The 14,353-nt window shown below is 49.8% G+C and overlaps 1 protein-coding gene across 1 annotated transcript in view; it reads left to right on the top strand.

Annotated features, from left to right (window-relative positions):
• The window catches only part of ASTN2 (astrotactin 2), a 1,049,203-nt gene that overhangs the window by 738,356 nt on the left and 296,494 nt on the right, over positions 1–14,353 (top strand). Inside the window, exon 14 of the mRNA XM_055427750.2 lies at positions 13,984–14,108. Within this exon, the coding sequence (XP_055283725.2) occupies positions 13,984–14,108 (125 nt within the window). The remainder of the gene's footprint in view (positions 1–13,983; positions 14,109–14,353) is intronic.

Below are 14,353 nucleotides of genomic sequence, written 5' to 3'. Positions count from 1 at the left end.
AATAGACACCCCACAACAGTTTCAGTGTATGCTGAGGTAGGAAGAGAAGTATTCAACACACGGGGCTGGGGGCATTGCCTGGAGCATGAATAACTCTCCTAGAAACCAGGAGTAGGTTATGTGGTTACAAAAGAATCAAATAACCAGGAAAAAAAAATTCCATGTATAAAGAAAAAAATCCCAAATTAGTGACCACCTGCCCTGCAGTCTTATTATAGCTCTATCATGTGACTTGGACAAGCTGTGCATACTGGGTGGAAAAGAGTAAAAGAAAAGAATTCGAGGTCTATTTCAGCTCTAAAATCTGCATCTTTCTTATTCATAATCAAGGCTTTTTAAGAATGTTAAATTAAACTGTGCTGGAGCAGTGCTTTCTACAGCAGTGGTGGCTACCATTTACTGAGAGCTTGCTAGTCTCTGGCCTTCTGCTGAGCTGTTCATATTATAGACTTGCTTAATCTTTGCAGCAAGTGTGTGAGGCTAAAGTGAAATGAAAGTTTTAGTCGCTCAGTCATGTCCAACTCTTTGTGACCCCGTGGACTGTAGCCCACCAGGCTCCTCTGTCCATGGAATTCTCCAGGCAAGAATTTTGGAATGGTTAGCCATCTCCTCCTCCAGGGAATCTTCCAAACCCAGGAATCGAACCCAAGTCTCCTGCATCACAGGCAATCACAGGCAGATTCTTTACCATCCGAACCACAGTATTCCCATTTTTTCTGATAAACATACAATTGTTGTTCAGTTGCTCGGTCATGTCCAACTCTTTGCGACCCCATGCACTGCAGCATGCCAGGCTTCCCTGTCCTTCACCATCTCCCGGAGTTTGCTCACACTCATGTCCATTGAGTCGTTGACACTATCCAACTGTCTCAAGCTCTGTCACCCCCCTTCTCCTTCTGCTCTCAATCTTGCCCAGCATCAAAGTCTTTTCCAGTGAGCCAACTCTTCACATCAGGTGGCCAAAGGATTGGAGCTTCAGCTTCAGCATCAGTCCTTCCAGTGAATATCAAGGATTGATTTCCTTTTTGCTTATAAAAATGATATTCCCGTTTTTCTGATAGGCAAACAGTGGCCCAGAAGAAATTCAGCATTCTGTCCAACCAGAGCCACACAGGGACTGGGGGTAGAACCCAGATACAAATTCAGGTGTGTCCAGCTGCAAAGGCTGTTTCGGGAAAGGTAAGAAAGAAGACCTACAGTGTCCATAGGATCAGGGCTTCTCTTGGGAATTTCCTCTTAGCCCTTCAGGCTGGAGCTGTTCAGAGACATCTGTGTTAGTTGAAAAAATGGCCTCAGGGCTGAAAAGGCCCTCAGAGATGGGAAGTGACTTGCCACACAGCAAGTTAATGGCGCAGCTTCACAGAACTGGTCTCATCCAGGTCAGGACAGAGCAGGCATGAGGAACAATTAGAACACACACTCGGATTTAGGGAGACTCAATTGCCTCAGCCCTTGGAGTCATTTAGCAAGTGCTTTTGTGTCCCTGTGTCTGCTGTTCTGCTAGACCCTTGAGACAGACATGAATAACAGTGTAGGGTGGAGGGGCCCTAATCACCAGAATATAAAGATCCTATTGGACTTGAAATCTCTCTCTTTTTTTTTAACTTTTTCAACAATTTTATAAAAAAATTTAAAATATCAATAGAGTTGAGAGAATTTTACAGCAAATGGTCATATATATCTACCATTAAATTCAATCATTAACGTTTTTATACATTTTTTTTACTACATATTTATCCTTCTGTCTGATTTCCCTGGTGGTTCAGATGGTAAAGCATCTGCCTACAATGTGGAGACCCAGGTTTGATCCCTGGGCTGTGAAGATCCTCTGGAGAAGGAAATGGCAACCCACTCCAGTGCTCTCGCCTGGAAAATCCCATGGACAGAGGAGCGTGGTAGGCTACAGTCCATGGGGTCACGACTGAGCCACTTCACTTCACTTCTATCCTTCTGTCTACCCATCGATCCATCTTATTTTGTGATGTAATTCAAAGTAAATTTCAGGCATTAGTGCATTTCTCCCCAAATACTTCAGCATGCATGTATAACTAGAATTCAATATTTTGCTCATAGAAATATTTTTAAAGGTACAGGGATATTGGCTTCTGACCTTGACTGTGATAAAATTAGCAGCTAGACCCACCCGCCGAGGGAGAGGAAGGGACCCTGGAACCTGCAGCCCAGGGGCTGGAGAAAGATGAGAGATCTAGGCTAAATGGTACCCCTTCCATCATCCGGGCAGCTGTTTCCTTGGACCAGGGGATTCTGCACCCAGACCTGCACCTCTGTGTAAGGAGGCAGGGGTAGGCTTGGATCTCATTTGGCTGCACCTGCACATCTGTGTGATCTGGGGTAAGGCTAATTTCCCTATTCAGATCTCACTTATAGCATCTGAAAAAAGGAGATAATGGTAGATAATGTGCTTGGAAAAATGCAGAGTTTGGACCTAGTGATGTCAGACGTTCCCCACCTCCAACTCTGAAATGTTATGCCTGGCTATCAGGACTTTGATTCCTTCTCTTAAGAACTGGAGGGACCATTCAGGAAGATGCTGCAGAGGCACCGATGACAGCAACTCGGCTTGTTCCCCGTGTTATGACAGGATGAGGAATCCCGGTGCTGACACACACGGGCGAGGAGATGGAGGGCGAAGTGGCTGAGGAGAAGATAATGTTTCTCTAGCCTGCAATTTCTTTCAATTTCAGGGATTGCAATTACTAGGGCAGGAGTTAGTAACATCCATGCCTGGAATGCTAAAGTGAGTTTGGTGCCACCGGCGGAAGCAGTTTTGCATTTAAAGAGGGAAGACTTAGGCAGTGTGAAACTCAGGCTTCACATTCTGTGTGTGTGTGTGTGTCTGTGCGTGTGAATTATTGTTGTTATTTAGTCGCTAAGTTGTTTCTGACTCTCTTGTGACCCTACGGGCTGTAGCCTGCCAGCCTTCTCTGTCCATGGGATCTCCCAGGCAAAAATACTGGAGTTTGCCATTTCCTTTAACAGGGGATCTTTCCAACTCAGGGATCAAACCCACATCTCCTGCATTGGCAGTGGATTCTTAACTGCTGAGCCTCCAGGGAAGCCCTTGTGTGTGAATACACACCTGTGTATGACTGAGGGTGGAGCAGGAGCGAGAAAGACAGGTTTGGGCGCAGTCAGAGAAGAGGATGGTTGGGGGGAGGTGAGGTGACTGTCCTGATTTAATTTTACGTGACCCTAGGAAAATGACCTCACTTCTCTGCACCCCCACTTGTATCACTGAGGTAATGATACTTAAGTTGCCAGATTATTGAAAAGTGTTCTAGTTTGTTCAGGCTGCTATATCAAAATACTGTAGGCTGGGTGGCTTAAACAGTAGACATTTATTTCTCACCATTCTGGAGGCTGGGGTGTCCAAGCTCGAGGCACTGACAGATTCAGTGCCTGAAATCTCACTTTCTGGCTTACAGATGGCACTTTCTCCCCGTGTCCTCACAGGGCAGAAGGGACAAGGAGTTCTCTGAGGCCTCTTTTAACACAACACACATTCCATTCATCAGGGCTCCGCCTTCCCAGAGGCCCCACCTTCAAATACCATCACCTGGGGTGAGGTTTCAGCATATGAATTTGGAAGAGGTGGCTGAGGCGATGATCCAGGCCTCACAGGAGGGAGATCACAGGACTGCAGCTGAATGCATTCCTCCCCCCATCCCACTCCATTTCCATTCAGCTAGGAGGCAGACATTCATTCACTGAATACACACTTATTACGCCCCTAGTTTGTGCTTCAGCCACTGTGTCAAGGCTGAATACACAGATGCGAATAAAACAGATGTGATCCTCGTCCTGTAGTGTTCTTGGTCCAGTGAAAGAGACACCAAGTGACCAGGACCAAAAGTCCAGAGAGAAAATGCTAGGATAGGAGAAGGATGGGAGCTGTGGAAACTCAGGGAAGGGGCATTGATCCCCCAAATGAACAGAGAGACACCAACAAAGCCCTTGGGGGGGGACACAAAACTGGATTGTGGTAGGCAGAAAAATGGCCCCAGGGCTGTGTATGTTTTAATCCCTTGAATAAATTATCTTACATGGAACAGGGAGATTAAGGATGCAAGTAGAAATAAGGTTGCTAATAGTTGATCTTGAAGTAAAGGGCTTGTCCTGTATAATCCAGGTGGGCCCAATGTAATCTCAAGGGTCCTTAAAGTGGAAGACAGAGGCCAGAGAGGAGCTCAGAACCTTGTGATGCCAGAAGGACTTGACTTGTCTTGACGAGCTTTGAAGATGGAGCCAAGGAATAGGGGTGTTCTCAGAAAGCTGGAAAAGGCAGAGATAGATCCTCATCTAGAACCTTTGGAAACTGTGCGTACTACTGGCTGACACCTCGACTTTAGCCTGGAAACCCCTGTCAGCTGACTCACAGAACTATAAGCTAGTTAAGTTCATGTCGTTTTAAGCCACGAGGGCTGTAGTGATTCGTCATGACAGCAGCAGAACACCGATACGTGGAGCCAGTGGTGTCCTGGAGTTAGGATGACATCGGAGCCAGTCCTTCCCGCCACGGGATGGCCAACACATCGGAGGGACAAGGCCGGGCACTGGGAGCTCCGTTAACAGACTGCAGTGACAGGTCCTGGGAGAGGGGATGGTGGCCAGAACAGACAGCTAGGGTGTGCTGCGTCTCCACAAGACTCCGGAATGGGAGGGGGATCTGCCAAACAGATCCTGCAGCCGAGACCTACCAGGCTTGGGGTGGAGACAGGTGCACAGAGCACAGCCATCCACGGCAGCACTGCCCAGATTGTCTCGCTACTCTTCTTCCACCCCCCACCACGGGCAGCGCTGATGGCGACCAGCAGCTTCTACCTCCTGAGGCTCTCTGTATTCTGCCATCCAGCTCCTCCGTCACGTCTTGGCTGGGTTGCTGCAAAACTCAAACTGGCTCTCCCTTGCCGCAGCCTTGTCCCTTTCCCAGCCCATCCTCCACCCTGCATCCGAGCAGTGATTCTAAAGCTCCAGCCGGATGGCATCACCCTCCTGCTTAAAACCTAAAGGGGTCTCCGTGCCCTCAGAATCACCACATTCTTTAGCATCACAGACTTCATGTGCACCCGTGCACCCACACAGCTTTGGACTGGGCAGTGCTGCTACTTGTGCCTGGACCCCACGACCACCTCCCTCCCTCCCTCTCCCCTGGATTACCACCCCCACAGTCGGTCAAGACTCACCTCCGTCAGGGAGCCTTCCTGGCCTTCCTCTCTGAGTTAAGTGCTCCCTCCCTGGGTTTCTGAACCTCCTCTATGAATCTTAAACTATCGCATTTTAACCTGCACCCGTGTTTTTAACTAGTTAAGGGTTCAATTTTTTTTTCACTACAACTCAGTTATACAGAACAGTGTAGTGTTCTTTATTTTCTACAGTTGATATAATCTTTCCCTCAAGCTTTGTTTCCACCGATAGCAAAAAAAAAAAAAAAGAGTCAACTTGCCAATTAAGGATACAGAACATACTCTTTAAGATAACTGTCTAGTCTGTTCAGAGTTGAACACCTCACCAGCCAGCCCTGTCTCCCTTGCCAGGCAATCTCCCTGACTTCCACTTGGCCTCAAGGTACAGATAGGGGCTAGTGGGAGAATGACATTGGCCCAGATGTAGTGCGATCCTTGCTGGCATTCACCAAATGATGATTTCCTGTTTGAGTTTGGCTCTCAGCCCTTGTGCTGTCATCCATGGTGATACGTGGATGGTCTTAGACGTCCTTTGAGAGGGGCTGCATCCACTGCCAAGTCCAAGTCATGAAGTCCCCACTCTCTGTGGGACCCTTGTTCTAATCTCGGGTCTCCTTCCCCTTCTTGCTTCCCCTGGAGGAGTGGGGTTGTACCAGAAAGTCTTTTCTTATTCTCTTTACCCTGTGGGCACAAGACTTTGGGGGTGGGGAGCTGACTTCTCCTGGTCTCTTGCCTACCTACTGCTAGCCATGGGACCTCCTGTCGGCTTGTCAGATAAAAGGGGCTCACAACCCCCACAAGACTATATTCAGATCTGGGGGAGCAAACCCTGTTGCTGCTGTCTGCCCCCATCACTGTGGGTTTTTCCCCAAACTCTTGTTGGCATTTAAACATTTGTTGGAACCGCCCTCGAGGCTGCGGTTAGTAAGGAGGGGTGTGGACTCCCAAAAAGCCCAGAAATAGGGTCAATGACTCTCAGGCCTGAACTCTTGGCCTCTTGGTCTCAGACTTTTCTCCTAGGCAATTCCTCCCCACACTAGTGGCAGAAAAAGGATTTTCACCTTCCTCTCTCTGTCCTCTGGGAACTCACCTGAGGTCAGAGCCTGTACCAACTGCATGTTAAAATAAGATATTATGATCTGGGTCGGCCAGGCCTGCCTTTGATATAGAAGGGACCTTCACTCCCAGCACAGGCTGGCTTTCAAAACTGTTGTCTGGCTCAAGACACTACAAAGTCAGCTTTGAGCTCTCGCCCAAAGCTGAGGGATGGCCTTCTTTCTTTTCTAGAAGGCATCCGCTCTTCTGTCGAAGAGTGGATGTCTTTGATTTAGCAGGTGGGCCGCCATAGACCAATGTGGTTTATTGGGAAGGAAAAAGTCTTCATTTTTAACATTTTCAACACTGTTATTCACCTTGCACGCACATACACATGTATGTAGGAAGCATTTGCACACGTGTCTCGCACTGGACTGTGAGCACCTTGAGGATGGAGAATGTCTGTTTGTTCTCTGTTTTCCCAATGCCGGGCACATAATAGTGAACAAGTGTTGAATGAATGATGAAAAGTTGAATGAAAGAATGGCTCGGTTTGGAACATGGGAACAGAGCACTTGCCTGAAGACTCCTAATTAAGAAGCAAATCACATGAGAACAGTTTCTGTCTCCCAGAAGGGCAGAACTTTGGATGGGCGTGAACAAGTGTGAGCATCAGTTTAATCAACATGAGACCCTATGACTCTGGCACCTACAGGATGGCTACAAAATCTAGTCCAATGCCTCTCAGTATGAGGTTCAGAGAAACAAATATTTGGCACCGGTCGCCCACCCCTCCCAGTTCCAGAGGTAGGGAGGAGCTTTCCTCAACCACCCAGCCAGGCAGTGATCAAGCCACGAGGAGGACAGGCCCCCCAACTCCTTGATCCCAGAAGAAACCGCATCTCAGCCAAAGTCATCTCCCTTGGCAAAAAGACTCAGCTTAGCTGGAGGTAAGTTACAGGTCCCGGTTTAAACCAGGGGAGATGCCCTCATGAGCATTGGGAGTTTGGGGGCACCCTTTTGGGGCATGCTGTTGGGTGGACAGCCTCAGAGTGCCAGGGAGAGTGGCCCCTCCCTGCGAACTCAGCAGCACGCAGGCCAAGATTCCTTGTCTTCTCTCCATAAGAAAAGGGTGCATACAGTGCTAGCTGGCTCTGGGATGATTTACTTCCCTGAAATACCTCAATTTAAATGCTAATTTCCCTAGAACTGAGGGGTGATCGACTCTTGCATGCTGGTCACTGTGTATTAATGTATCCAAAATGCTTATACATATTCTTAGACGGGGACGGGCAAGAAGGGAAACCTTGTGAGGGGTGGGGGAGGGTGGCCAAGGAGCCCAGCTCTCCTCGCTTGGCATTCCTATCAGCATGGAGCAAGGCTGATGACAGGAAGGCGCGTGCTCTGGGGGCATGCTGCCCAGGTTTGTGTGACTCGGAGGTGGTATGCCAGTGGCATGGGGACTGAAGAGGCCACCTCCCCCTTGGCACACAGTTGAACAGATGCTTGGGGGAACTTGGGCTGTGAGCAGGCACTATGCTAGGCTCTCTGAGGCTCTCAAAGAAATCCAGAATCTGGTGTGGGGATTCAGGAAAAGGGACTGGCATTAAAGAAAACTCAGGGAGAGCTTCCTGGTGGTCCAGTAGTTGGGACTCTGAGCTTTCACTGCCGAGGGCCCAGGTTCAATCCCTGGTCAGGGAATTAAGATCCAGCAAGTCAAGTGGAATGGCCAAAAAAACAGCAACAAGAACTCTATGTGAATCCTCCTCCTCACCCCTTGAAGTTGAACTCATCGCTCCTGTTTTGCAGATGAAGTTACCAAAACTCATCAAATGAAAGTTCATTCTTCAGGGGATCTTCTGGACCCAGGAATCGAACCCATGTCTCCTGCTTAGCAGGCAGATTCTTTACTACTGAGTCACTAGGGAAGCCCCCGGCCCTGGAGAGGCAACAGTAAATGGGATGGCCCTCATGGAGCCCACAGTTTAGTGGGAAGAGTAGGTATCCAGCCAGGTCCCCATGCTTACCTTTGGGTTGGGAACCATCAAACTCTTCATGGAAGAAAAGAGCAAGATTCTTTTTTTCTTTTTCCAGGCTTCATAATTAGCTTTTTTTTTTTTATAGTTATCAGATGAATTTTTTTAGTTTTGAACATTTTTTTAACACTGAAAACATTTTGTCTTGTATTAACAATGTTGTGATAGTTTCAGGTGGATGGCAAAGGGATTCAGTCATATATATATACACACATGTATCCATTCTCCCCCAAGCCCCCCTCCCATCCAGGCTGGCACATAACACTGAGCAGAGTTCCAGGTGCTATACAATAGTCTTTTTGGTTATCCATTTTTAATATAACAGTGTATACATGACCTTCCCAAAGTCCCTAACTATCCCTTCCCCCCAGCAACCATAAGATCATTTTCTAAGTCTGTGAGTAAACAGCAATTTTATATGAGGGTGTAACAGAGGAAGTAGTGTCAGACTTTATTTTTTTGGGCTCCAAAATCACTCCAGATGCTGATTGCAGCCATGAAATTAAAAGACGCTTACTCCTTGGAAGGAAAGTTATGACCAACCTAGACAGCATATTAAAAAGCAGAGACATTACTTTGCCAACCAAGGTCCGCCTAGTCAAGGCTATGGTTTTTCCCATGGTCATGTATGGATGTGAGAGTTGGACTGGGAAGAAAGCTGATCACCGAAGCATTGATGCTTTTGAACTGTGGTGTTGGAGAAGACTCTTGAGAGTCCCTTGGACTGCAAGGAGATCCAACCAGTCCATCCTAAAGGAGATCAATCCTGGGTGTTCATTGGAAGGACTGATGCTAAAGCTGAAACTCCAATACTTTGGCCACTTCAAGCGACAAGTTGACTCGCTGGAAAAGAGTCTGATGCTAGGAGGGACTGGGGGTGGGAGGAGACGGGGATGGCAGAGAATGAGATGGCTGGATGGCATCACCAACTCCATGGACATGAGTTTGAGTGAACTCCGGGAGTTGGTGATGGACAGGGAGGCCTGGCGTGCTGTGATTCATGGGGTCGCAAAGAGTCAGACACGACTGAGCGACTGAACTGAACTGAACAGGGGAAGTGACCCAGGGAAGGTTTCTCCAGGGCAGAGGATTAATGTGGGGTCTGAGTGACAAGTAGGAGTTGGCTGGTTGGGGTGGGGGCAGGGCAAGAGCTTTCCCGAGAGAAGGCAAATCTGGAGTGGACCCTCTGCAGGAGGTGAGTATGCCCCACAAGAGGAACATCAGGCCAGTCGGTGCAGCCTGGCAGTGGGCAGACGGTAGTGGTTCATGAAACAAAGCAGCAGGAAGAGACAGGGCCTAGATGGTGGAGGCCATTTCACACAGTGCCTGCATTCTGTTGCAGGCACCTCTGCTGATTCCCCCCGTACCCCAAGTGTTCACAGTCCCTGGAACATGGAGGAACCCCAATACAAGTTTGTGGGATAAAGACCTCCCACTCCCAAAGTTCTCCTCAGACCCAGGGGCCCAGGATGTGCTGTTTTAAACATCTGATGAATTGTTTCCATCTAATAAGAGTTGAGATGGAACTATTTTCATGGCTACTCGGGGGGTGATGTTTGTACAAAGAAATAGCACCCCTGTTGCTATTTGAGACACAACATACATTTATGCAGACACACATACACGGCTACATCCCTGGGCTCAGAAGCACACCTGTCCCTGCCCTGCTCTCAGGTTACTCTGGATCAAGAGCATGTGGTCTGGACTGATCCCTTGAATGTGTGCTTCCTGAGTACCAGATGCTAAACCAGGAGCCCCATTGTCACTTCCTGATGGTGGACCTCTGGTGGACAAGTTCCTAAGCCTTTCTGAGTATCCATTTCTTCATGTGCAAAATGGGAATAATAATAGTGGTTATAGAATTCTCAGGCAGTTAAAATGATGCACACACTCACCTGTATCTTGGCACACTACCAAGCACATAGCTGATGATCAGCAAACAGGATCAATGCACAGATAGTACTTCCTCTGCTTCCTATCTTCCGTTTATTAGGATTTGCTAGTTGCCTGGTAGCTTTGACTACACACGCAGCTACCCATACCCAAGTCTGAGAATCTGGACTTGTTTTCGAGCCAGCTGAGTTTAGACAAGGACCCTGCTGTCCTCCCCGTCACCTTCCCCAGGTGGGTGGATTCTGAAGCTGCCCTCTGGGCTGTGTCTGAGGTTCCCAGCCCAGGGGAACATCCCCAGCTCCCTTCCTTGCATATCGTTTTGCCTCCTGGGAGAGCTGATTGATGCGAAGGCCCCGGGCGCCCTCTGCTGGCAGAGGCCATGCAGGACTTGTGGCCATCTCCCAGGCAGACGCGAAGGGGCGCAGTCCGGAGGGACCACCCTAGGTCCTTGGTCTTTGCTGCTGCTACCTTTTCACTCCCTGATCCGCCCCCACCCCCTTCTCCCTGCTCTTTGCACTAGCTTGAGAACTCCCATCTTTCCATGGTCTCCCTCTATCCCATGCTTTTCCTCCACACCCTTCCTATGGCCTGGAAGCTCAGGGAGTCAACTTTCCTCCAAGAAGAGTATGAGCTGGCTCCCTGCCGTCCTGAGGCTGGCCACTGTGCTGCCACTCACCAAGGTCAGATTTGCCCACAGAGTCAAGCCCGGCTTAGAGAGAAGGCAGAAGACTTAGAGGAGAGGAACGTGGGACTGGCAGGGGGAGTCACTGTCCCCCTCCTCTGCAATTAGAAAATCAAAGCTGGAGAAGCTGTGAAGTGGTGATGCTAGACAGTAAAGTGAGAAGCGATAAGCTTGCCTTCAGATCCCTCTTTCCAAATGTGCTCGACGTGTAAGTCCAGGGAAGTCAGTTCACATCTCAGAGCCTGTATGGGGCAGGGCCGGGGGCTGGGGGAGCTGTGGTCATGCCCATCTCATGGTGTTGGATGAGTCCTGAGGTCACATGAGAGCGGAGCACTGGTGTTTAAGTCGCAACGAGGAACAGACCCCTTCTTTCGGCGTCAGCCTGTTTGGGCTCTGCACGCCCCGGGGTGCTACGACTCTTCCAGCTTTGAGAGCCTGTGACTGTCATGGACAGCATCTTCAGCGCCCTGCACCTGTACAGTAATGTAGGGTGTGGGTTCTGGGGTCAGACCACCTGAGATCTCCCACTTCCCAGCTGTGGTTTTAAGCAGCTAATAACTGCTCTGTGCTTCAGCTTTTCCACCTCTGAACTGGGGTGGGGGTGTGACTTGACAGCACCTAATTCACCTGGTTGGGTGAGAGCTCATGTAAAGTACATGGAACATTGCCTGGTACCTAGGAGTCAACAGCCAACAGCTATTGCCATCATCCTTATTACTGTGATTTCATTAAGGCAGGATGAAGAGCTCTCAGGGTCCCTAATTTACAGATGAGAAAACTGAGGTTTGAGTGCTTTGCTCCAGATTACCCAGCCAGGATGCAGTGTGGACAGAGCAGGATGCCAGTCTTCAGAGCCATCTCCCTCATGCCCTCGTGAAACAAGCGTCTGGCTCTCGTGGGGAAGGAGGAGACTTTGGGTCTCATGTGCAGAAGCCTCCAAGCCCTCCTGAATCCTCAGTAGCCAGCGCCACTGACTGTTCTGTGTGGCTGGTGTATCGTCTCCCCCACACGGCTGGGAAGATCTCAAGGGCCGGGGGAGAATCCAGTCTGTCTCTGGGTCCTTGAGTGCTCGGCTCAGGGCTCCACTCAGCATGTATTCGTTGAATGGCTAGGGCAGGGGGACACCCTCCACCTCATTATGTCTCTAAGGGAAGCTCCATAAACCAGAGGCCACCACATGAGGGGGACAGGAGGAAGCTTTGTTCCTTAGACCCTCGTGGGGGTTGTATGCTACTTGGGTGCACTTCCGTGGCCCCTGGCAGGCTCTCTTTTTATATTCATGGGGCTGTTCCACATACCCAAGTGTGCAGACAAATCAAAGGCCAGCTACCAACACCTGGGCAGAATCCATGATCACAGGCACACATGTAGACGGACATGGGCACATGCATGATGCACAGAATAACATGCTTATATGTGCAAGTTTGAACCCAGAAACTCAGCATCATGCACACACATGCCCGGTCGACTGTCCCAGGCCCAGCCGCTTACCTCCCCAGGTGTGTGGTCCGACAGACCTGGTTCCAACCCCAACTTCACTACCTCTTAACTCTGAACCTCATTTTTTTTTCTTTTCTGTAAAATGAAGATAATGATGACTGCCTTGTGGGTCGTTGCGAAGATTAAATGATTAAATGGATGTGGATGTGAAGTGCTTAGCCAGGTCCTCGCAAAGTATAGAGGTTTACTCACTAATTGTCAGAGATGATGATGACAGAGATGCTGGTGATGTTGAGGGTGGGGATAATGTGTCCGCCCCTGGAGTCCAGCCTGCTCAGGGGTCAGACATGGAGAACGTGTTCTCTAAATGAATGAACAGAGGACACGTTTCATAGGTGCCTGGGGTGGAGTACCTGGGGACGTGGAGCACAGACAGGAAGGTGACCCAAGCCACACAACGCTTGCACGTTTCCTTTTGAACTGCCCGAGATCCAGGCTTCAAAGGTATTGCTTTGGCCTCACGGAATTTTGCTTGCCTCTCTCTGATTTTCATTTCAAGGCTGTCCATTCCAGGTGGCAAAATAAAGTGATAAACATCCCCTCCCTTTGTTCTTCGCCTTCCCCCCTCCTCCTGTCCAGTGGTCAGTGTCTCTAAGTCTGAGGATTTATGAGTAAAAAGGGACCTCAGAAGTCAGGTTTGAATATGAAAATGCCCTGGATACTGTCCATGCCAAGTGTCTGTCAAGTTTCCCTTGCATGCCCCCAGCTAAGGCAAGCTCACCACCTCTCAATGATAGGCTGTCCCAACTTCAGGCCCATCTATTGTCTAGAAGATCGAAGCGTGTCTCCCTGCAATGCACAGTCACCCTGTTCCCCACACCTTAAGGCCACCTTGGTTCAGGGTTCAGTGCCCTGAGGTCAGCCTGAGGTCTGTCTTCTGTTCACTGGGGTGGTCTTGCAGTGAAGTGACAGAGGCACCTAAAGAAGTTGGGACAGAGAGAGCACGGGCCTAGGAGTGCGGACACCTGGTCTTGCGTCTGAGCCGTTGGTTGTCCATGACAGTTTCACACCCCTTCTGCAGGTTTCAGTTTGCCCATCTCTGAAAGGAGAAGTCCGATCCGAAAGATACCTTAGGATCCTTCCCCTTGAGCACGCAGACACCCATTCCCTCCAGCTCAGTCTCACCCCCTTTCTTCAAGCACTCCACGCTACCCCAGTTCCCTCTCATGCTGGCTCACCATCGTCACTGCTTATGTAAGGGGACGCTTCACAGCCAAATATACAGTTTATAGAACATCAGACTGTGTCCTGAGCAGCTGGCAGCTTTATCCCTTTAAATGTTTCAAACTACCCTGAGATCTCACTTTTATAGACAAGGAGACTGAGGTTACGAGTAACCAGCAGCTTGCTCTCAAGATCGTGCAGCTAGTCAGTGGTGGGCCGGGATTCAAGCCCCAGCCTGCTGGATTCTAGAAGCTGTCATTAGCACTCTCTTCTCGGAGCTGGGATTCAGGGAGCCAGAAGCCTCCATCCCAGCAAGCGCGCCCCCCCACCACTCACTGGTCTCTCCTCTGACTCGGAGCTTCCTTCCCTCCTGCCCCACAGCCCCCCTCACCCTGCCCACCCCCCAACACACCCTCAGCCCCCAGCCTCTGCTTGCTCGACCTGGCAGTCTCTCTGCTCCTCTCCACAGGGAGAACAACTTCATCAAGGACTTCCCACAGCTGGCCGACGGGCTGCTGGTGATCCCGCTGCCGGTGGAGGAGCAGTGCCGGGGGGTCCTCTCCGAGCCCCTCCCGGACCTCCAGCTGCTCACTGGTAAGACACACAGATACTGGATTCCTGCCCTCTGCCCCCCACACACTGGTCTCCAGGATCAGTCACTCAGCTCGTCCAGGATGGGCCCTGCCAAGCCGCTGTGCTAGTGCAGACAGGATGTGAAAGGGACCTGCCGTTTCTAGGGCTCTTAGGGACAGTGAAGAACCTGGGGCTTCCCTGAGACTCCAGACTCTGAGCCAAGGCCGGATCTACCCTCTCGACAAACTTCAGTAGGCAGTTCAGTG

The sequence above is a fragment of the Moschus berezovskii genome, chromosome 7 (assembly GCF_049115385.1).
Source record: "Moschus berezovskii isolate FMDL1 chromosome 7, NW_MosBer_1.0, whole genome shotgun sequence".
NCBI classification, from domain to species: Eukaryota; Metazoa; Chordata; class Mammalia; order Artiodactyla; family Moschidae; genus Moschus; species Moschus berezovskii.
The sequence above is the reverse complement of the archived record's forward strand: the minus strand, read 5'-3'. Positions and strand labels throughout refer to the sequence as shown.